General features: G+C 39.5%; 2 protein-coding genes and 1 pseudogene across 4 annotated transcripts in view; 2 read left to right on the top strand and 1 right to left on the bottom strand.

Moving 5' to 3' along the window:
* LOC146468384 (uncharacterized) overlaps nucleotides 1-24,315 on the bottom strand; it is a 66,896-nt gene that overhangs the window by 18,475 nt on the left and 24,106 nt on the right. For 2 of the 3 annotated variants that reach the window (XM_085124644.1, XM_085124645.1), the window contains exons 5-6: nucleotides 2,865-2,922; nucleotides 1,805-2,151 (exon numbers count right to left, since the gene is read on the bottom strand). In XM_085124644.1, the coding sequence (XP_084980770.1) occupies nucleotides 1,805-2,151; nucleotides 2,865-2,922 (405 nt within the window). Of the gene's footprint in view, nucleotides 1-1,804; nucleotides 2,152-2,864; nucleotides 2,923-4,134; nucleotides 4,330-13,640; nucleotides 14,310-24,315 lie in introns of all 3 variants that reach the window. The other variant, XM_085124646.1, reaches the window with a different exon arrangement.
* The window catches only part of LOC146468385 (mediator of RNA polymerase II transcription subunit 14-like), a 91,645-nt gene that overhangs the window by 56,921 nt on the left and 10,409 nt on the right, over nucleotides 1-24,315 (top strand). The window lies entirely within an intron of this gene.
* On the top strand, nucleotides 14,500-15,287 carry LOC146468388 (uncharacterized; annotated as a pseudogene).

Here is a 24,315-nt window from a genome sequence, read left to right as displayed (position 1 = left end):
CTTGGACAAAAAAATGGGGAAACGACATCACTATTCAGACATCCCTCTTTTAACACCCTTTTCTTAAGATCTCACATATTTTGTTAATAATCCAAACCCAAAACTTCGCGGTGTTTGGAAAAATATTTTTTACAAGGACAATTGCTGATTAGTAGTAATATTAAAGCAGCACGTGGAATGCACGGAAAGCACCAAGTGTTAAAACATTATGTGGAAAAGAACATTTCATAAACTGCCTGATAGGGCAGTGAAAGATTTCATATCCCGGCATAAGCTTGTGAGAGAGGAGTCGATCGAACAACGTCGGTTGTTTTCTTTTTTCAATACTTGTCATTTTCGTAAACTAGATCAGAAGAGGATTTCTCAATGTGTAGGTGGACAGGGAATGGCGTATATAAGCTGTAAGAAAGATTAGTTTTCATCATGTTTGTTGACTGCCGAAAGGCTCAGACATTTTTGCCTTATCGGTAGGATGTGCTTCCATAGCGTTTCGTATTGAGTCACGAGGGGAGTAAATTACTTCTAGAGTAATTAGTTGCATGTCAGTGTTACAGTGATTAGAATTGGAAAATACCTGTACAGAGACAGATGTAGGTTTAAATTTGATGTTAGATTATTCAGTTGAACGTCAGTGTTCAGTCCGTCTTTTAAACGTTGCTTCGTTTCTCCTGTACATTGTAAGCGGCAGCGGTTACATTGCATCACAAAATAAGGTATTAAGTGTTGTAAGTAAGCCCATTTTTCACAGCCTTAGTAATGTAAGGGCAAGTAGCACAATTTTTCCCAAGCTGTGAAGAGTCTTCTGGTTGTTCATCTTACGATCCTTTACATACTAAAAATAATGAATTCCTTTTACTTCACCTCTTTGTCTCCGTCGCTTTTGTTCTACCACTAATTTTAGACTTCGCACTAATGAATTAGAGCCGATCTAATCAAACGAGGTTATAACAAACCTTCCTTAACCCTATATAGACAGGGGGCAGGGAAGCGCAGTCTGCCCCCGGCGACTTAAGTTTACAAGCTGGTCTGTTGGTTTAACATGCGCACACAAAAAGGAACTCAATGAAAGGTTCTAAAACGAATTCAAAAATCATACGTTAGAGGCTTCTAAAAATATTTTTTGAAGTCACTTTCTGACAAGGACCCAGATTGTAAACCGTTTATTAAATTGGCCCTTGGTTCGATATGCCCGACCACAATAAAGATATCTGGTAGGAGTGATATTAAAATATATCTCAGAAAGTGTCAATGATGGATAAAAAACACAGACGTTTCGGGTATATAAACCTTCTTCATTGTTGAAGAAAAATGTTGGAATACGCAATGAGAGACACGTGCGCATATGACTGTTAGCGCGCGCATACATAAAGTTACAGTTCAAATAAAGCCAAAAATAATGTGTAGTCAATCCGGCTGAACAGTTCCCAGTTGGAAAATGATCCTCATTTCACGCTGCTTGCGCTGGAGGTTTGTACCATTGCATAACTGCATACCCCGCACCCGGATATCTGAAATACTGTGAGCCGTGGATTTGAAATGTTGGGCTAACAAAGATATATGCTAGTTTAAGACTTCCAGAGACGTACACCATTTAAAAGTGCGTCATGTTTCTTTGCTTAGCCTCGAGTCATATCAGTCCCCCAGCATTTTCAAGATTACAGTTCCCAAGACAATCCCAATCCACTATGCAATAAAGGCCACAAGGAACAACGGAAGCCAAGTAACAGAGAATACTACACTAAATCGCGCAAACCCCATTGTTTATGTGTATGCTAGCAGACACAAAGAAAATTAATTTTCCAACCTGAAAAATGTTGCAAAGCCTGAGTTCCATCCACGTCTTTCCATTCATTGTTGCCTTTGTTGACTAGCCTCTTTAGTACCAATTCATAGCCCTGGAGGTCTGCAGCACTGTGACAGAGAAATAGTGTCACTTCAACATTGAATTCCAGAACTCGATTTGCGTTGGTCGATATTTCAATCACGTTGCTGACAAGAGCTTCATGCTCTTGGAGAGGAGGTGAACGGGTACTGCATTTCCATTTATGGACCACTATTGAGGTAGGCTCAGACACCGCATCAGGAGGGAACATTAGGTAGGCAGCCCCTTGGTTGAGATCCCAGATGGCGCCTGCTCTTGTCACTATTCCTCTAAAAGGGAAATGAAAAAACACAAAGATATTTAATCATTTTGGAACTTCCATTACTTCTATTGATGTTGTTAGGGTGACGTTTTTTATAAGAGCGGCCTCTAACGGGTGTACCGGTGAGCTATCATTTCAAACCACATTGATTACCACCTTTCACGACTACAGAGTTTAAGATGTCGTTGGAACCTTCAATCTGGGTGCACAATCTCTATTTTTACAAATACAGATGTGACATCTCGCTAGAAGCCAACTGAAGTACAGTTGATGTTGGTTCCCAGAAGAATCCGGCGCTAGACCAAGTGCTATCGAGAAATCCAGGTTTTAATGTTCAGGCGTGTAAAATTACAGGTAGCTAGTCGTTCAATTGTTGAACCACAGAAAAAGGAACTTTTGGAGCAGGTTCACAAAAGATGGAGAAGTTTTTCGTAATCATTTCTATTGAAAGTTCATTTAAACCAGTGTTTCCCCCCCCCCCCCCCCCCCAACTTTGTCTGGTACATCTTTTGGATGTATTCTTCGATATTAAAACGAACCTCGTTTAGTTTATTTACAAGCTAACGGGTAGACCTTGTGTCATTTGATGTATTGATCGTTTCCTTTAGCACCAAGTCCTTCATTCATTTATGTTGACTTTGGGTAGGGAGATGCATTTTAGGTTTAGCAAATATAACAGAGTATTATTATGGGAGGCTTGAGTCGGTACCGTGTACTTACTCGTGTATTTTGGTTTTACCAGTTTGGCATTCCAGTTGGCGTTCAGGCATATCTTGGTCTTCACAATATAAAAGCAAAGAGACAATAATGAACAAATAAACGAAGAAACAAACAAATAGATAAATGTGTTGTGTTTTCTTGAGCCTCATAATATAAAGTTACTAATCAGACAATCAAAACTCCATTCGGTTTTACGCACGATCAAATTTCCAAAAGAAGTAAACAAATACAATAAACAATTCACTCGTTTTTCTAAAAGACTAGCAGAAGAAGTCAATGAAGCACATTAAGTGATAAATACTATTTAGACAGGGATTTTTTTTGTCTTTTGTGGCCGGGGGGAAGCGGGTATTGTGTTGGCGGATTCCGTTATGACGTTATATAAAATGGCCATCAGTCTTGGATTCTTTGATCTCTTCTAAAGTTTAGAAAACCTCCAAACGGAAGGTATTAAAAATAGGAATATTCCATGATCTGAAAAACTTGCTTGTCAAAAATCACGTCAAATTCAATGAACACTGACCTGCTACATCAAATTGTCTCGAGATAAATAAACTCTGAGGAACTCACGAACCTTTATGGCCTTTGCACAAATACCAAAAAAGTTATAAGCGTTCAAAGTTGGCTTGGGAAGAATCCGGTCTCCGATTTCCGGTCTAGATAGAGTCCATTATTTAATGTATCTATGTTCTTATTCTTTAATATGTTATCTTATTATTTGCTCGTTTTCTCATTCATTATTTGTTTGTCTAACTTCTACTACTCTGTGTAGAAGGTCACATCTGCTTGAACGAAACATAAGAAAACTCTGCCTCCAGCTCTCAAGTTTCTTTGAACCAGTATTACAACAAGTGAAAATAGTATCTGCATATTGCCTTTCCGCCCTACTGGTGTGTCACTAATTATTTGAATCAACACTACTATTTTTTTCTTGTTTAACTAATTATGCAATAGTCGGTGCAAATTAGTGTATCACTTTGTTAGTGTTGTAATATGTGAATACTGAAAAAGTTTTCTTCGCATTAAAATACTGAATAAGCATTTTTTCTGAAAAAATATTCCCATGCAGGTTATTCCTTGTAATGCCGGAAGAACAGGTCATAAACCAAAAATAAACAGATATAATGCAATGCAGATACAAAATAATGCATTACCACAAGTGTAGCACATGAGACAATTCCAATAATCTATTATTTGAATTTTCTAAGAAGTTTAAGCCGAGACGGGCTTAGGAAGATCCCTTATTTGGCCCATTCAGTGGTAAACTTACCTTCGTTAAAGTGAGGTAATCCTAAGAGAATCAAAGGATCATTTAAAATGTTTGCGACAAGAGAAGCTGCCATGGTACTTGCAAAACACACCCACTCAGCTGAAGCACTTGAAAATTGACTCAGATCTCCATACCCGGCGATACCTTTCACAATCATGAGTTCAAGATGAAGATTATGTTCTGTAGCGAAAGCAGCTAGAAAAGGAGGATAGGCATTAAAGATATCGTTAGGGAGTTTAGGCAGCTACTACCGCGACGGCAACGACGTCGTCACAAAACCTAAGGGGTCAGTTCTTAAGTGTCCGTGACTGAGAAACTGGTCCAGATGTTGGAAGTAGGGGTCAATTTGATTAAACTTTCTGCAGAAGTTGGCCTTGGTGAGATATTCCAAAAGCCATTTGAGATTTGTTTTCTGACCTTTGTTTTAAAAGTGTCAGGGGGGGGGGGGGTCCCATTTCGGGCCTCCGAATCAGTGAAAATCCTGTTTTTGAGGGGGCAGGTTTGTCCTAGTATAAAAATAAACTCATTAAACATATGAAAAATTTTTATGAATAGTGTTTTTCTACTATAAATACCCTTTCCGTTGATATGCAAGGATTCGGCATTAAGGCATCTGACTGTGTGGGGCCTAAAAAATTGCCAAAGTTTAGCAGTTGATAATTTTAACTGCCAACTTAGCTAAAACGGATTCTTCTGTCAGGAGTTACTCCAATGTACGTACAACCAAAATCAACTGTGAAAAAATTGGTTCGCTAAATTTAAGGGGCTTTAGCAAAGCATTTTAGAGTCACACCCTCACAAAATTTACATATTACCAAAAGCAACAATTTAACAATCATGGTAGCTTTATTTATATTTTAACATTTCAGTTTGCTTTGTTAATGCTTACTTTACTTACAAAGTCTGTGATAAGCAATAACTGTGTGATTAAAAACTACCTGGGACCCTTAAATTGCCTTAGAACTGGCAAATAGTACTCACAAAATCAACGTTCCTTCTACTTAAACGGGAATATTCGTACAAAACAACTAATTACACTAGGAAAAGGATTTTAAGAAAAAATTTGGAGGGATGTAGCTGTGCCAGAAAGCGTCCAGTCGTGTTTTGAACTTTCCATACATTTCCCTGTATTTTTTTTTCCCGCGAGCTATTTTTAGAGCAATTCACGGCTGTTTCGCTAACAGACAAATGTATGGAAAGTTCAAAACACGACTGGATGCTTTTTGTTACAGCTACATCCCTCCAATTTTTTTCTTAAAATCCTTTTCCTATTGCCAAAAGTTAGTTTCCAATTCATGAATTTTTCAGAAGCGATATTTTATGAAAATTATTTGACATCGGATTTCCATACAAACACTGTTATTTCAAGCCTGTTTGCCTTCTTGCTTTGTTAATGCTTACTTTACTTACAAAGTCTGTGATAAGCAATAACTGTGTGATTAAAAACTACCTGGGACCCTTAAATTGCCTTAGAACTGGAAAATAGTACTCACAAAATTAACGTTTGTTCTACTTGAACGGGAATATTCGTACAAAACAACTAATTGGAACTCAAATAACTAAATAGGCGGCATGATAGTTATACTGACATTTCTTCCAAGCATAACTTTGCTTGCTTACCTTTATATCACTTTATATTAGCCATGTTTACAGTGGTAAGGCTCCTTGGCTTCGAGAGAAATGTCTCTAAGGTACATTTTTATGTCAAGAAATAGCCATATTCCTGATAATTGACAGCACCTTACGGCCAATTCATAATGCCCGATGAACAGTCCTTGTTGTATTTGTTTACAGACAAGTCCACAGTCTGATATATGTAAGGAGAATGCTTTCTCAAGCAACTGAATTGTTTAGGCAGCTCCGTTTTCTTTATCGAAGATTTCGATTTTCAGCTCGTGAATGTGTGTAAGTAATTTTATTCACATTTTGTGTAAAAAGGCAGAGATATTCTCTTTGTCGGTAGCTGCGTCCTTATAGCCATAGCCGATATTTCTACGGCCACATTTATTTTATATTGCTACTGTACAGTAAATGAAATTTCACTGTTTGTTCCGCCATCTTGGATTTAGGCAAAGAAGGACTGGGTCAGTAGTGGTTCCCAGTCTTCCTATCAACTGCTCCTTTGTTTACAAGCACCTGTCGATGTCGGAAACAATAAATCTTGTGGGAAGGAAAGGAAAGGAATGGCGTTTTGTTCTTTCGGGGAGCCGGGGGAAGACAATCTATGTGGTGCTATAGAATGGGCAAAACAAGAAAGTTCCATGGAAGACAATCTATGTGGTGCTATAGAATGGGCAAAACAAGAAAGTTCCATCGTACCATTGCTTAGCTGTAATGCGGATATGAGCTCGTGGCTCAAGGATAAATACAAAGGTTCAAGGGCTTCAGGGAGCAGGGGACGTCCTGCTGACAAGGGTTCGGGAAGTGGCGGTAAGAAATGCAAGATAATTTGTTGTACCCTCGTATATTTAACCCTTCATTTATTCATATATAAGAAATGTCAGGATGACATTTCTTAATGTACTTTTAATGTACGTTCGATTGGACAACTTTCTGCAGTTGGCATGCAGTCACGCGTCATTCGCTTGACCAAATGGTTACAGTCACAAATCTTGCCAACTCGGTTTTCTCGCCGCGAAAGTTACGTTGTAAAAGTGCGTCACTTTAGAATGAAAAGCGATGGTTACAGGTAGAAGGTTTGTGTATTAATACATAAATAAACTGTGTATAAATGTTTCCATGCTGATGTAGTTTTCTCTAAGAGGCTTTTTTTTTGGGGGGGGGGGGGGGGATGTAGTGTTATTCACACGGAACTGATCAGGGAGGCCGAGTTGTTTGCATGTGTTGAATCAATCTTTTTCCCTTTAGGCAATGAGGTTTGTGAATGGGAACTAATATTGAACCGTGCAGGGATAGCGTGTGATAATGTAAACGCAACGGGACTTACTATCTGCCCCAAACATCGTTATAAACTTACAACGCTGTATAAAGGAAAGGTAAGAAGAGTTAACCACAACCGCTTTTGTATTTTTTAAAAGTGATAACTGGCTGATAACCGTTGATTTACGTACTGTTGTTTTCATAGGACAAGTGCTGTCATCCATGTCAAGTAAATAGTAAAGGCCCTTCAAGTATAAAGACACGTGTCAGCAAAATGCTGAAACGCCCTCGAAGGGTGAACAAAACCATGACCAACACGATCTATAAGAAGACAATAGGCACAGGTATCCCAAAAAATCTCCTGCTGTAAAATCTGAGTTATTTTAACCCTGGACTTGTAAACAGATTTTTTTTTGGGGGGGGGGGGGGGGGGGGTATGCGGTATAAACACCCGTTTCGAAACTAGAGACTAACATGCAACAGTATCAGTACACAAATAAAGCCGTTGACGACGGATAAAGTTTAAACCTGAGATGCTCTGTCGTTTCTGCTTTATTCAGGTGTTTCTTTAGAAACGAGTATTGCATTGCGACACTGGGCTGCCCCGTAAACGTGCAGTTCTTAATATGCATGTGGTACTCTGACACATGAAACAAAATAAAATAATTTTTAACGCCATGATAACCAATTGTCTTAGAATGGCGCGCCCGAAAGGAACTTTGCCGGCCTTTCCGGCTGCTTTAAAGAACTGAAAGGAACGATTACTAACAGTCTAACCTTGTTGGGATATCTTTTACCCTTAATTGGCAGCCTCCTGTAGTTAGCAGGTTGGGTTTGTGCTTTACCTTTCCCTCGAAGAGACACATAACACATATGCAATCTGGAGACCAAAAGTCAAAACGGTTTCTCTCCCGTCTATTATATCAGTGTTTTGTCGACATTAGACCCTGTGTTGGCTAGAGTGTGTGGGTGACTTTTGTATATGTGCAGTTCTAATTTATTCTCTTCCTACGTTGCAGCTATTTGCTCTACGTGTCGACAACTAGTCGGTGAGACACCGGCCACCCCAGCACTAAAACTTGGAGAAGATATACATATGGCAGTGCCAAGTACATCAAAATCCATACCCAGACAGTTCCGACAGCGTAGGCCAAATAGTGCGCATTATCGTGTGTCATTTGGTTCAGTGTTTTCTGCTCGCAGTAGCTCGTCCCAGGAGGAACAAAGCAGCATCTACTTTCCTGATGGTGAACAAGAAAGGAAACACTTAGAAGCTCTGAATAGAGCACTGAGTCTTATATCGGAGGGGAAATTCGAACCTTTGCCGCATTACGTAGATGTTCAATGGAATGCACTTTCAGACAAAACCAGAAATGATTACAGTGCAAAAGGCTGAACAAGCTGTATCACTTGTTTTGGGCACTATTGCCCCTCTGCAGGAAGAAAGTTTGTGGCAAGCTATTATTCAGTGCCACCATGCAGTAAACAGCTCTAAGAATGCTCAACCGCCAGATGTTGGTCTAGAAGCGATTTTGCTCGCTTATAAGGAATGTCAAAACAAGTCCACCAAGATGCAAATATTATCACTCATAAGCAACAAATACAGTCAGTCCCAAATACAAGAATTCCTCCCTGGAATCTCCTTACGGCAGGTAAAGAAGGCAAGAAAGCACGCCCAGGAGCAGGGGCCATGGGAACCGTTGTCAAATGAGCAGAATTTTCAATGCAGACTAGATATGAAAAAGGTGAAGGATTTCGTTGACTTTATTTCGCGATCTACCTTTTTACAAGATGTTGCATTTGGCACAAAAACACTGAAGCTCAATTCGGGGGAATCCATTCCGATTCCAGCTCTTATCCGAACTATGACCACGACCAAGATTGTATACTTGTATCAGGAGGAATGCAGGCGAGAGAATATAAAGCCTTTCAATGAGCGCACTTGTTTTCGAATAATGGAGATGTATAGTGCTTCAAAGCAGAAGTCTCTGCAGGGCCTTGATGATACCTCCACTTCAGGAGCAGAGGCATTTGAAACGCTAGAGACAATTGTTGAAAATCTCGCCAGAAACGGAGCAGGTGCGTCATGGGGTCGTGAGATTGGGAGAGCTCTAACTGCAGGTAGACAGTACCTTAAAGGAGACTACAAGAGTCATTTGGGACCAGACGAATGTTGTGCTGACCACTGTACAATTTTCGCTCTATCAGATCCAAAAAAATTGTGAAGACAGAAGAACTTACAGATAAGACCAGAGAGAAAGGGCCAAGTGGGAGTTTGAGCATGCAGTTACTGACATCGAAGCCTGGAAAGCTCATCTCCTCAGGGCATTCCACCAAGATCAAGCGAGGCAAGATGCTATAAGCCAACTAGACGAGGAAACGGTCCTAATTATAAATGACTGGGCCATGAAGCTGTTGCCAATGAAATTCAGAGAGACGCAATCACAATGGTTTGCGAAACGTGGCCTGAGTTGGCATCACGGTTTCTGCCGTAGTTCATCGGTCAGTTCACCGTGACTGTCAAGCTGAAGGAAATGGTGAGCACACAATTCACACGTATGTGGCGGTTCTTGATAAGTGCAAACAGGACTGGTTCTCAGTGTCATGCATCATTGAAGAAGTCTTTGTCACTGTAAAGGAAACGCACCCATCTGTGCCAAGAGCTGTGTTACGGAGCGATAATGCGGGCTGCTATCACAGCGCTCCACTGTTATCAACTATTAATTCGACAAGTAAGCAAACCGGCATAGAGGTTGTACGCTACGATTTCTCAGAGTTTTTCATTACATTCTATTTGTAAATGGTTGTCGGAATCGTTTAGCGTAATAGGATTATTGGCATGCAACTACTTCCTCGTACTCTGACATAGCTATTCTTAGGTTTGTTTCTAGCAGATTGAATAAATAAGTATGTCGGTGCCATTTGTGGGGTGAGCACTTTCAAAAAGACTGGCACTAAGGTTACCCTCGACCCAGTACCCCCGCGCCACGGTTTAAAATGGCGGTGCCCAAAGAGTGGCAAGGATGTAAGCATGTGATGCCTGGACTCATCTTCTATGCATTGCAATCCAGTAAAATGATGTGTGTTTTATCCCTGGAGAAAATATGCCTATCATATACACTTCCTACGCCAAATGTTTATAATGATTCACCTCCAACGAGTACTCCTGACTAAATAGGCCTTATCACGGTTTTCGACGCCATTTTGACGAGTAGGCAAACAGGCTCGAAATAACAGTGTTTGTATGGAAATCCGATGTCAAATAATTTTCATAAAATATCGCTTCTGAAAAATTCATGGATTGGAAACTAACTTTTGGCAATAGGAAAAGGATTTTAAGAAAACAATTGGAGGGATGTAGCTGTAACAGAAAGCATCCAGTCGTGTTTTGAACTTTCCATACATTTGTCTGTTAGCGAATAGCTCGCGGGAAAAAAAAAAATACAGGGAAATGTATGGAAAGTTCAAAACATGACTGGACGCTTTCTGGCACAGCTACATCCCTCCAAATTTTTTCTTAAAATCCTTTTCCTAGCGCTAAAAGTTTCCAATTCATGAATTTTTCAGAAGCGATGTTTTATGAAAATTATTTGACATCGGATTTCCATACAAACACTGTTATTTCGAGCCTGTTTGCCTACTCGTCAAAATGGCGTCGAAAACCGTGATAAGGCCTATTCGATAAGAGGCTGCGGTGCTTCAAAACAACTACATGTAAGTAGCTTGTAAATTGCATCAGACTATTGTTAAATATCTAATTGTCCAAAAAACTGAGTTAACCTGACTATCAGCCAAAGTGCTTTAGGCCCAGGATGATTCATTTTTCATGATTTTTAGGAATGGATCCGGAGCTGTTTATTTGCATTTACTTTGGACTAATTTTCCTCCTTGCTAAGGACCTTGGAATAAGCACAGTTAATTAAAGGTAAGCAAGAAAGGTTATGCTTGGGAGAAATGTCAGTACAACTATCATGCCGCCTTTTTAGTTATTTGAGTTCCAATTAGTTGTTTTGTACGAATATTCCCGTTTAAGTAGAAGGAACGTTGATTTTGTGAGTACTATTTGCCAGTTCTAAGGCAATTTAAGGGTCCCAGGTAGTTTTTAATCACACAGTTATTGCTTATCACAGACTTTGTAAGTAAAGTAAGCATTAACAAAGCAAACTGAAATGTTAAAATATAAATAAAGCTACCATGATTGTTAAATTGTTGCTTTTGGTAATATGTAAATTTTGTGAGGGTGTGACTCTAAAATGCTTTGCTAAAGCCCCTTAAATTTAGCGAGCCAATTTTTTCACAGTTGATTTTGGTTGTACGTACATTGGAGTAACTCCTGACAGAAGAATCCGTTTTAGCTAAGTTGGCAGTTAAAAATTATCAACTGCTAAATTTTGGCAATTTTTGGTGGTAATTTTCTCTTTAAAATTTGGCCAAAACTAGTACCAGGCCCCACACAGTCAGATGCCTTAATGCTGAATCCTTACATACCACCTGAAAGGGTATTTGTAGCAAAATAACACTATGCAGAAAAATATTCAGTATGTTTAATATGTTTATTTTTATACTAGTACAAACATATCCCCTCAAAAACAGGATTTTCACTGATTCGGAGGCCCGAAATGGGACCCCCCCCCCCCCCCCCCTGAAACTTTTAAACCAAAGGTCGGAAAACAAAACCCAAATGGCGTTTGGAATATCTCACCAAGGCCAACTTCTGCAGCAAGTTTCATCAAATTCGGTTGACCCCTACTTCCGACATCTGGACCACTTTCTCAGTCAGGGACACTTTAAAAAAGACAGTTTAGACGGTGTTTAGCAAAACGGTTCTGAGCCATTTTTAATTTTGCCAACAGTCATATCAAAACAATGTCTGTTGCTGACGGTAAAAGAAGGTTTGCATCCAACATAAAAAAACTATTTATCTACTTAAAATAAAACACTAGCTTATAAACAGATTTGGAGGCCCAATGATTATCTTAAGCTGCGGCCTAAGTTAGACTCTGTTTAATAACTGGCCCTATGATTTTAAAATAAGAAAACAGTGGCTCAGCAAGTGCTTATAAATTTTGACACAGACCGTAAAATACATCTATGAAGCATGAATCCTGCAAAGAATATGCAATAGCAAAAAGAACACACAAAAACCCCTTGTTCATACCAGGCGCTGCAACTCCAAGCGAAAAACAGTGTATTACGCTTGACGCACAGCCTCTCATGGAGAGAAAGGGAGGGAGAAAGGAAGATCGAGAAAAAGGGAAAAGGGGAGAGAAGGAGACAGGGAGGGGGAGAGGGAATAATATCATCCGTTTGTTATCATCTATGGTTGAATATTTTCCTAGAGCTCATGTAACGCCCCCAGCAAAATGTCTAATCAAGACACAAATGGCGAGCGTGAAGTTATCCTTGTGTCATCCGATGTCGTTGTGAAAAATAATGAGAAGTCCATTTACTATTCAAAGCAAAGGGGAGAGCGAGGCAAAACCTTTAAACACGAACACTTATTATAAAAGGAACCTTGGCCTGAACAAGGTGCCAGTCATTTCATTGTAGACATTGAGTTGTCGACATCGCATAGCCCAATCATGTGTCAAGATTAAAGATAACATTCAAATCACAAAATTGAAACCATTTTGAAGAGCAGATCATTGTCCGTGACGAAATGTTATGAAATACTTTGAATTGAAAGAACCTAAGTTTGTTTCAAACATAGCGTGAGTGGGGATAGTATTTTCAGAACGGGGTGTATCATTGACTGGAGAACGAGTATCTTGCGTGTACTTTTGACGGTTACAGAAGGGGCTGTAAATGGTTGCTAACAGAATAGATAGGGTTTTCTTCAGGATTTGAAATCGATTTCCCAAGTTTCTATTGCGGTCAGGAGGAAGTTGACAGTTCATTTAGGAGTTCCTTTAGGAGATTCCTTGTTGTTTAGACAAATTTTGGTGACTCCTTTTTGTGCCATGACAAAAAAAGATCCATTTCCCGCTCAGCTCTTTGCAAAGTGACTGTAATCGATAGCAATTCTCCAATAAACGGAAGCCAGGCTTTGACTGATTGCGCTCGTAAAAGAAGCATATTATGATACTGGCACTGCTCGTAATTATCTAAACTTATGGCAGAATAATCATTCTCGTTTTTCAAAATTGTGCCAATGCTGGCACAAAGCGTAAACACTGTGCTGGCCCTAGTTGTGTCTTTATGTTTTAGACAGATGACAGTCAATAATCGTGTAAATCTGTTTCTGTAACTTTCTCATCCTGTTCGACATCAACTACCATCACTGGAAGACGCCAACTTGGTTGTGGTCTTGGATCTGAGTACAGCAATGGTCAATCTTTCCATCTTACATCCTGCTTCTCTTCCCGTGGCAACCCAATTTACATGTGTAGTGTAAAGTTCACAAAAAATTACTTTGATGCCTTCGATCCTGCTGTGGCTAGCAATGCTTTGCCCACAAAAAAATCATAAAAATATGCTCGCAATGGCAAATCATGCCAAAAATTGTGCTAGCACAATCTGTCAAAGCCTGACGCATACAGTTAGAAAAAAGAAACGGGAAATAGAAAGAAAAAAAGGTACAAAAATTTACTGTCGTCGAGAAACGAAACTGCATCATAGCAACTTACATTCGACCTCCGTCGCCACAGCAATTGCTTCAGGGTAGACCTGTATGATATCCTCATGGCACCATCCAAATCTGTCTGCTAGTGGTGGGCTCAGGATATCTCCGTAATGTACTTTCACCTCCCGTTCGTAGAGATTTTCCAAGGGAGCAATCCACCTGTCAGCCACATGTCTGACGGCGCTGCCAACAACTCCACTGAAGGGCATTTTGAATGCAGTTGTTCTTAACGTGGAACAAACAACTACGTCTCCTAGTTTGGATTTTACAGACTTTAAGCCACGGCAGGTACCCACAAAAAACACAGCTTTGGGTCGCAGGATCCTGGCAAATTTGGAAATAATAAAAGAACCTCCTGCACCTGGAGAATCTCGGGGGTATCTCACTAATGCAATCTTCAGCTTTTCCTGGTCACTACTTTCCACTGATCCGAAGTAGACGCAATCAAAAAAGCTGGAATAACTCTTGAAAGGGTCATCGAGAAAGATAAAACAGCTTAAGAGGTCACATTCCTCAACAGTCAACAATAGAACATCAACCGGTAGTTCAACATCCGACCAAAGTTTAATGACCATTGGAACATCACTTATCTTTGGAAACCGAACAGCAAGTCGAGGGGGGCTGGTACCGTGTTGCACTGAACAGCTTGGTTTTTTCTCTTCAGTTTCTTTCGCTAAAAAGAAAATAAAAAACAGTACTGTCAGACAGAACTTGATCAGTCGCTCGTACAGTTTATCATTGCTTGAAAAGCATTTGACTTTAGCTGAGTAACTGACTCAGGCAAAAATACAATAATATACGACGTTTTTTTAATATATACAGATACATTGATTTAACAGATTCATTCAACAGTTACATTGAAGAAACGAATCATGGAATATTCGGATTTCTTTGTAGCGTATGGCTATGCACAACACAAAGTTCTCCACGAAATGCAGAAAGTGCTTACATTGACTCAAGAGGAATGTTTAAAAACCAAAGAACGCGAACCAACGGACCGAATTCCTCTGGTCACTACATTCAACCCCCACACCACATTTATTGCAGAAATTGCTAAGCGAAATTGGAACTTTCTCCAATCAAAAGAAAGGCTATCTCTCATATTCAACAAACCACCTTTAGTCGCCTACTGAGGACCAAAAAATCTACGAGACAGACTTGTGCGTTCAAGATTTGTAAGTGAAACACCCCACAATCTGATACCAAAGGGGTGTAGAGCATGTGAAAAAACGAAGTGTAGTTGGTGCAAAAAGATTAACTAGACCACAACTTTCAGCAGTCCTACCAGCAAGACTTTTACCATATTTTATGCAGTGGACTGCCATTCGTCATGGATCATTTACATAATCGAGTGCAACATTTGCAAACTTCAATACATTGGCAAAAGTGAAACAGCATTTAACCTACGGTCAAACAATCACAGAAACCATATTAAAAAGGGAGTGAGTAGCTGCGAACTCACTGAACACTTTTTACATAACACACGAACTCACGACTTTGACAATAATATTACCATTACCATCATAGAGCAAATAGAAAAGATCATTTAGAGACTGACAAAAAGAAAGAAGTACTTCGAGAAAGAGAGATTTTCTGGCAAAGAACATTAAACTCCATTAAGCTGTATGGACTAAATAAAAGAACTGGATAAAGTTCTGGGTATATAAATTTTTTAAAACATAGGTTACAAAGGTTGTAAAACTCTTAACTTAATTAGAAAAACTAATTGTTTACAAAACATTCTACGCAACATCTAATTAAGCAACATGCATTATACTGCGTCACACAATTGCCAAATTAAGACTCTGCAACAATTGCATGTTAGGGCCCCTGGGGAAGGCAAATGCCGAAATGCGTCATGTCTTGAATAAAGCGTTGAAAACGGAAGCCCATTCTCCATTAGGCGAGTTGGGCCCGGTTCATACGTCGAACTTTATATGAGCCGAACCTAATACCTATTAAGGTCGACCCAAATAATTAAGTTCGGCAGTGGATTCAGACGTCGAACCTAACTGAAGTTGAACTTAAAGCTAAAGTGAGAAAGTCGATTTTCGTGGTCAGCGGCTGTTGTTTTTTCTCAACAAGATCAGTCAAAATGGCGGGAAAGATGAATTCTGACATGGATGGGCTTGCTTGGTAAAATGGCATTGGGGGTGGTCAATTGTTTATTTTAGCATTAGTTTGAATTGATATTTCTTATAATTCTTTATAGTTATTATATTTTTATATAAAATTTTTAAAATCATGTAAAGCGCTTTTGATCATTTTAATGTTAAAAAGCGCTATATTAAGTGAATAAATTATTCTTATTGTTATTAAGTGAATAAATTATTATTATTATTATTATTATTATTATTATTATTATTATTATTATTATTATTATTATTATTATTATTAAAATTATGACGACAGGCCAAACACGGCTCCTATTGGTCGAGATAGGAAGAATATGACCTTCAATGCTAATTTGCTCTTACGAGTACGTCTATCAAAGATCTCCCTTTTCTGTTCTTACCAGAAGGCTGATTTTCTATCAAATGCCATTTACTCATCTAAATGGATTTAGGTTAGGCACAGAAGGGCGATATTCCGTAACGAACGGCAAAATGTTTTTGCGCGTTTTTTGCTTGTTTTGTAGTGCCGACAAATTTTCGCTGAAATTGACTTCTGAGAGAGCTTTATCCATAAGGTTATCGAAGTAACCTCTGTAGCGTAATCTCTGTTTGAATAGAGTAATGTTTTCTTCAAACGTTGTTTTTGAAGATTTTGTTCTGAGAAGTCTTGACGCTTCGCCTTTGATATAGCCTGTATTGGAAAGTTTCTGTCGGTTTGAAGTGCGTGTGCACATCAAGAATAGATTCTTTTTCTTTTAAATCTTTCGCATTTCAGACAAGTATATTTAGTTGTGACTAAACAAGAAGAACAAGCGCATTCCTCTTTTCCCGCCATCTTGTTCAGAATGAAGTCCTTTGCGCATGCCAAGTCGATGGAACGCGCAGACCTCTGGGATAGATATAATTTATATAATTTATACGTAACGTATGCATTTGGTTCGGCATATGTAAAAGTTCGACGTATGAATCGAAGTCGAACTTTTGCCGTTCTATTCGACTGGCGCAGTCGAATAGAACGGCGGGTCGACCCAAATACACATCTGTCGATCCTACCTGATTCATACGTCGAGCTTTACATGCGCCAAACCAAATGATTAGGTTCGGCTCATATAAAGTTCGACGTATGAACCGGCCTTATATTTATATGAATTAAAAACTGAATCATTGGATAATGCAATTTAAGACTTTTCATTGACTAAGTAACATGGTATACGAACTAATATACCATAACCTACAAATATGGTAGGTGTACGCGTCAGCTTAAAATTAAAAGGGAGCTAAAAATGTTTTCTCTCAAGAAACAATGGCGGCCGGCAAAAATCACTTCGCGCCGGAGTTAAATGGAAAAGAAGCCCTTGAACTGGTACAAAAGGCAACACCATGGAGCACACGGAGAGCCACAAAGTATGACATGAAAATATTTCAAGGTAGCAACTTCAAAACTTTATTTTGACAATTTAAGCATCTGTGTTTACAGTTTAATAATGCGAAGCAAAACAATGCAAGTTGAGACAATTTACAAATTAATTAAGTTAATTAGTTACATTATACTAACCTTTTCAGACTGGCTTTTGACTTCTGGGAACAAATTTAGAGTTACACCAATCGAAGAAATGAATAAAGAGAAACTCAATGCTTGCCTAAAAAGTTTTTATGCATCCGCAAGAAAACAAAATGGTCAATTTTACAAGTCATCTTCCTTAAAGGCAATTCGTGCAGCCATTGGCATCTTCGCATGCCTCCACACTCCAAACAGCTTTCTATCGTTGCCGACCCTGCTTTCACCGAAGCAAACATGATCTTAGACGCATTTGTCAAGGAACTAAGAAAAATCTGGAAAAATTAGTGGTGTTGTGCATAAAAACGCCATCTCGAAACAGCAAGTTGGGAAGCTCTTCCAAAGCGGTGAACTTGGTCCGGCGGACACCATGGATCCAGCACAGCTTCAAAGAACAGCGTGGTTCTACCTTGGCATATACTTCGGAAGACGTGGCAGAGAAAATCAGCGAGATATGAAACCTGCCATGCTTGCCCTCAGAGCTACTCCACAAGGAGAAGAGTGTTTTTAGCTCAACAGAGAGTTTCCCAGCTCGTTGCAAGCGACGAAAAAACATTAAGGTGGCCTTATCGATGCCGAAGATGAGTCGGACGCGAAAATATTTTCTGTGCCAGAATCTGCCAAATGCCCGGTGAAAACCATAAAAAAATACTTCCACTTGAATCCTAAGTTAGATTGCCTTCTTCAGCGTTCACGGGAAAAAGCCTGACGAAGATAAAGTGTGGTACTGCAATTCGCCTCTTGGAGTGAACATTCTAGATTCGATGTTTAAGTTAATGAGCTCTCGAGCAGGGATCCAGCCTCACCTTACAAATCATTGCCTCAGGGCAACTTCGGTGACCATCCTTTCTGACAACAACTGTGAGACGAGGCACATTGAATCAGTCACCGGCCATAAAGTCCTACCACTTAAAACGATCGACCTTCCCTCGACCAGCAAAAGAAGATGTAGGAAACGCTCAGTTCTTTCCTTCATGGCCACGAAGCCACTTCAGCTGACAAAGAAAACACAGCAGGACAGCAGCTGGACTTAGAGGCTACAAGCTCATCTACCACGGATGCATAAAAACTACGCACGAGCAACGGCTGCATCGCTTTCCTTCCCAGTTTAACTTTTACAACTGCATCAATGTGTAAATTCACAACAATTTTAGCGGAAGGGGTTGAACTGTGTCTTGTAAACATTAACAGAATTTTTTTTTTCACTTATTCAAGCAGCGTAAATTTGACAAACTTGATGCATTTTGATCGTCGCGTTTTATAATTCATTCAGAACAACGCGCGCAGGGTTTGACAGTTTTTGATAGAGATACAACATGTCATGAAATGAGTTAAACCGGAAATTATCTGTATATTGCAACAACCGGTTTTTTCTTACAAAATAAATGCGGGAAGATGTGTCTAATCTTGGGGGTGTTTTTAATAAAACAATTATTCCACTCGCGCTTGTTGGATATTTATGAGATGATTATAGCCAACTTGGCGCTACGCGCCTCGTTGGCTAGTTACCATCTCATATCCAACGCGCGCTCGTAGAACAATTGTTAAATATTTATTTATTAAATTGGCAGCCTCGGATAATGCATTTCTAGCGTTCTGATTGGTTCACTAAATCCCAGTTATCAGCTCATATACCGCAGTTTGACCTTATTTGGAAAACGATTGCCCCAGGTGTCTGTAAGCTAGTTTTTTTGTTTCGGCGGGAAGCGAAAGTTTCTTCGGAAAATGGAGAAAAAAAAAAAAAAAAAAAAAAAAAAAGAAGAAGAGAAAGAAATACCAGACAATACCATCTCAATATAACAACAATAAAACCCACAAAGCTCGGTATGACACTATTTAATGGTACGTATCTCTGAAATCAGAAAATTTGCACGATTATACGATTTAGATCACATAACCACAACAACAATAAAAAATTTTTTAGGATGGCCTGCAAATCCTGGCGGTAAGAGGTTAAAACCGATCGAAGAAATTTCTCAAGAAGAGCTTAATGGCTGCCTTTATGTTTCTACGCATTTACAAGGACTCCAGTTACAAAAGTTCATCTATGAAATCCGTACGAGCGGCGGCCATAATGTTCGTTTCCGTCGCTCAGCACCACTCAGCAAAACATTTGCACGAACGTGCACAGTTCTTACGCTTCTCGATAAACTTGAAGTTTAAAAACTTGCACTGAATGCTTGTCTCAGTAAGGTTGTACCTCGTACCCTTGGACTTGCCTTAAGTGTTTTAAAGCGTCTGCGAGGAATTCAGTTCAGCATAAAAAAGCCGTCGTTGATGGTCCTTCGCTCGGCACCACACAGCAAGACATTTGCTCAAATGTGCACAACTATTACGCTTCTCGATGAGGTAGAACTTCAAAAGCACTTGAATGCTTGTCTCAGAAAGGTTGTAACTCGTACACTTGAACGTTTCTTGAATTTGAGATGTCCGGCTGTGTCCGATCTACCTCGCTTTTGATTTTTTATTCAACTCCGTTCGCAAAGAGCTGCGCTTGTCATGTGATCATTACGTTTCGCTTTGGTCGGAAGTTACCTCAACATCTGGTCGTTTCAAATTGAAAGAAATTTTCACTTACAATGTAGAAACGAAAGTCGGTAAATGCTTCCGCCAACTAATTGATCTGCACTTCCTAAATCCAACCCGCTGCGCAAGATCTTCAACCGGAACACTCTTAAGCTGAGCTACAGCCACAACAAAGCTCGAATGAGCAAATCACCAAATCAATCCGAAGAAAGCGAAAACAACTGCAATTACCGAAAAAAGAATTCTTGTCCACTTGAGGGAAATTGTAATGTCCGGAGCATTGTCTACAAAGCAGAGGTCGTCACCCCGCAGACGATACAAACATAGGTTGGACTGTGCGATATGGGAGAAATATTTCATAATTTGCAAACCGGAAATGTCAACGCTCAATCATAGAAATGAACTGACATCGATGTGTGTAGGATTCTAAGAAGTTCCTGTTAAATACCTCGTTTACTTAATTTACCCGATCGTTTTACATTGCCCTTTTGCCGCCCAATAGCAGGGGCGTAGCCAGGGGAGGGTTCCAGGGGTTCCCACGGAACCCCCCCCCCCCTCTCGTGTCAAGGAGCCCCCCTTATTTTTAACAGTGATTTTATCCCAGTAAGAGTGTAATAAACTCACGATTCCTGAAATTCTTCGTTTTGTTCTATGCTTACAATAAGTACAGTGAACGTCATTATGGTATCTATTTGCGTTTCATTTGCATTTTCGGAGACATGAGCAGAGCTGGGATTCCTGTGTAACAAGATGCACGTGTGTGCACAGCAGAAATGCCCGCAAAATTAGTAGACGATCCACTGTCGTTGTTCGAGCTGGTGGTTTTCCCACCAGTGCAGTTCAGACACTCGCAGCATGCGATCGAGAGTTCTTTCCTAACTTCCAAAACTTGATCGGCATTTTGTGCACGTTGCCGATAACGTCAGCTGAATGTGAGCACTCATTCAGTACACTAAGAAGGTTAAAAACATACCTGAGGTCGACCATGTCAAGCGAGCGAGGGTCTGGGCTGGCGTTGATGAACAACAATTGCCACCGAGACATAAATATGGAGGAAGTGATAAACACGTTCGTTCAACGGCAACCAAGACGTCTTCTGTTTGCGTAGCGTAAACGCCAAAGTCTTGTACGTACGTACGTAATGTAAGGAATTTAGACCAACCGCTTTCGTTGAAGCCAATTTGGAACCCCCCCTCCTAGAAATCCTGGCTACGCCCCTGAATAGAATCTTGACACATCACGCAAGTAAGCATTGTTCCCTATTTTCAAATTTGTATATCTTTCATGTAACTGTTATTGTTGTCAGTTGCCTAATGATTGCTCCACTAGAAGCATGAAACTCCGAGTAACAATTAACAGACTGTCCGCGTTAGAACGGATAAGGCAAATTCGGCTTTTCCCCGATTTCGCTGATTTTTTCTATGAACATCAATCATTATCAGTCCCATAAACAAATATCACATTTACTGAGCTCAATGCGATTTTTTTCGTTGTTGGCGACGACTGTTTACAAGGTGTCCTCAAAACTACCTTATTTACCTTTGGGGATACTACAATTTATTTATACATTGCTGGCCCTGCCAAAACGACATTCCTTGCTAAAACAGCTTGAATATTTTACACATTAACCTTCCATTTGTGAATAACAATTTAAATGTTTAACTTTTGTTTTCTGTGAAATTTTGACTGAGTTACTATTTTTTGAGAATATCTCCTCCTAAACTCCAGAATGCATTCAACGTGACGTACATGTTGTTCATAGACAAGTAAAAATAAACGATAAAACCTGAACAACGTTTCGGGGTCGTCATGACGCCATGTTGTTAAAGCCTATTTTCACAAAAGTGGGACCTGACTTAGGATCAAGTCTATTTTAACGCAAAAGCACAAACACCAATCACTAATGTATGGAATAAAATTTGTGGGCACTTTACGCTGCGTGCCGCACAGAGCTCCGCGATTTCCCTAATATTCACGGATTTTAATCGAAACTAAACATTAAGCCGTCAGACCGATAGATAAAATTTCTGAACCGAACTCTGTTAGAAATACAATAATAATCTCTAGGTAAATATTTCTGGCCATATGCCCGGTTCAGACGCCGAACTTTTCATGAGCCGAACCTAATACCTTGAATTAAGTACATGAAAAGTTCGGCGTCTGAACCAGTTGAGAACGGCTGCTTCAATTTGGAACGGCTCAGCCGTTCTTCCCGGCTGGCTTAACTGAGTATCTTGCCTCAAAACTGAGTAAGCGAACGGCCGTGCTGTCGTAAATTGTAATACCGTCGTGAATTGTAATACCTGTCGTGAATTGTAATAACACTTGTCGTGAATTGTAATACCTGTCGTGAATTGTAATAACAGTTGTCGTGAATTGTAATAACGTACCTATCGCGAATTGTAATAACCTGTTGTCGTAATTTGTAATAATCCGAGCTGTCGTAAATTGAAATACCACGTTGTCGTGATTGTAATAAGTCTTAAGAACAAACAATTACGAAAGAAAATAACAAAAATGACGCAAAAAAAAAAACAACCTTTATTTTGATCCATGTGTATTTTTTAAAAAATTGTAACACAAAATCTAGCTTACTTTTGTAACATATGTTTACGCTTTGAAATTGAAGCAAGACAACGCCGGTTTTAACACCCGAACAGTACAATTTGTCAGGCACTCTTGGTTGGGAATAATTATTCCACTGACCGTATTTTAGCTGCGTGACTTTTCTAAAATACGACAAAAATACGCTTTTTCATAACAAAGTATTTTAAAAATACGAAAGAGATCTTGAGTGGTGAATGAATACATTTGGACAAGGAAGTCTCATTCTTTTTAAAATGCTCTGCAAGCGTGTTGTCTCATCATATGAGAGTCACTTACATACACTCTGTTTTTTTTTAGAACGTCTAATTTTGGAGCTGCAGCTGAACGTTCTTATATTTTTTTGCGATTTGAGGCTGAAAACGTTCTTAAGATGTTCTTAAATTACATGGTATACACTACATGTATTTCAGTAAATCAATGCGGACGTGACCAGGAAACTTATCAAAGTGCATTGCCTGCTGAGATATGGTATCAAGAACTGCTGATTATGACAAACCGAGATGTGTGTCACCATTGTTAGTGTTATACAAAACCTTGATTTTATATACAGATTAGCAAAATAAAAATGCATGTTCTTAATCGACTCTCAGCCTGAAGAACGTTCTTAATACGTTCTTAAATTTTTGGTAAATCTCAGCCTCGACGTTCTTATAAAAAAAGGTTCTTATAAAAAAAACAGAGTGTACTTGACACTCGGTTGTAAATTACAGTTCCTTGAAGACTTCTTAGAACAAAATCTTCAAAAACAACATTTGAAGAAAACGTTACTCTATTCAAACAGAGATTACGCTACAGAGGTTACCCCGCGGATGGTCAATATCAGCGAAAGAATGTCGGCCCTACAAAATAAACAAAAAACGCGCAAAAACATTTTGCCGTTTGTTGTAGAATATCGCCCTTCTGTGCTTTACCTAAAAACCATTCACATGAGTAAATGGCACTTGATAGAAAATCAGCCTCTGATAAGAGAGATCTACACTACTTTCGTACAGAAAAGGGAGATCTTTGAAAGACGTATTCGTAAGAGCAATGGGAGTGATTAGCTTTGAAGGTCATATTCTTCCTATCTCGACCAATAGGAGCCGTGTTTGGCCTGTCTTCATTACTTTACCATCATTGTAATTGTTTGTTCTAAACACTTATTACAAATCACGACAACGTGGTATTACAATTTACGACAGCTCGGATTATTACAAATTACGACAACAGGTTATTACAATTCACGATAGGTACGTTATTACAATTCACGACAACTGTTATTACAATTCACGACAGGTATTACAATTCCTGACGAGTGTTATTACAATTCACGACAGGTATTACAATTCACGACGGTATTACAATTCACGACAGAACAGCCGTGGGCTGGGACGAGGTTCATGTGGAGCTTTTACAAGCCCCTTTCTGCAAATAACGAGCACGAATCGTAAAGGTCTTGTTTTGCACAAAATGTGAGACTTCCGGCCGAGATGGGCTCTGTTCCTTGTGTTTCAAAAATGGATTCGTCCATTATCGCGGCTCAAGTTTGCTTAACGTTTACGGCTACGACGAAATGTTTTACAAATATTTGTGAGCGGCAACAGCAGTCCTGAATTCTGAGAAGCGGAAACTGTTGCGTGACCTCTTTCTCGGAAAACAGGAAGTCAATGTTTTGTGATTCCCAGGCCCTCGGACGGGCAGAAAAAACATGGCGCCTGAGTTATTTTTGTTTGTGTGTGTGTGTTTGGACGAAAAATAAAACGAATCAGAGCAGAATTTACACCCAGTTAACACGCAGTAAGTTTTTGTGTCACCACAACAGATGGTGAAGTCATACGAAGAGTAGAAATCGAGAAACACATCACAGCTATCGATCGATCGCAATATGCGATCAG

The sequence above is a fragment of the Pavona decussata genome, unplaced genomic scaffold, assembly GCF_977016875.1.
Source record: "Pavona decussata unplaced genomic scaffold, jaPavDecu1.1 SCAFFOLD_131, whole genome shotgun sequence".
Taxonomy (NCBI): domain Eukaryota; kingdom Metazoa; phylum Cnidaria; class Anthozoa; order Scleractinia; family Agariciidae; genus Pavona; species Pavona decussata.
Note: the sequence above shows the minus strand (reverse complement) of the source record. Positions and strands in the feature narration are given on the sequence as shown.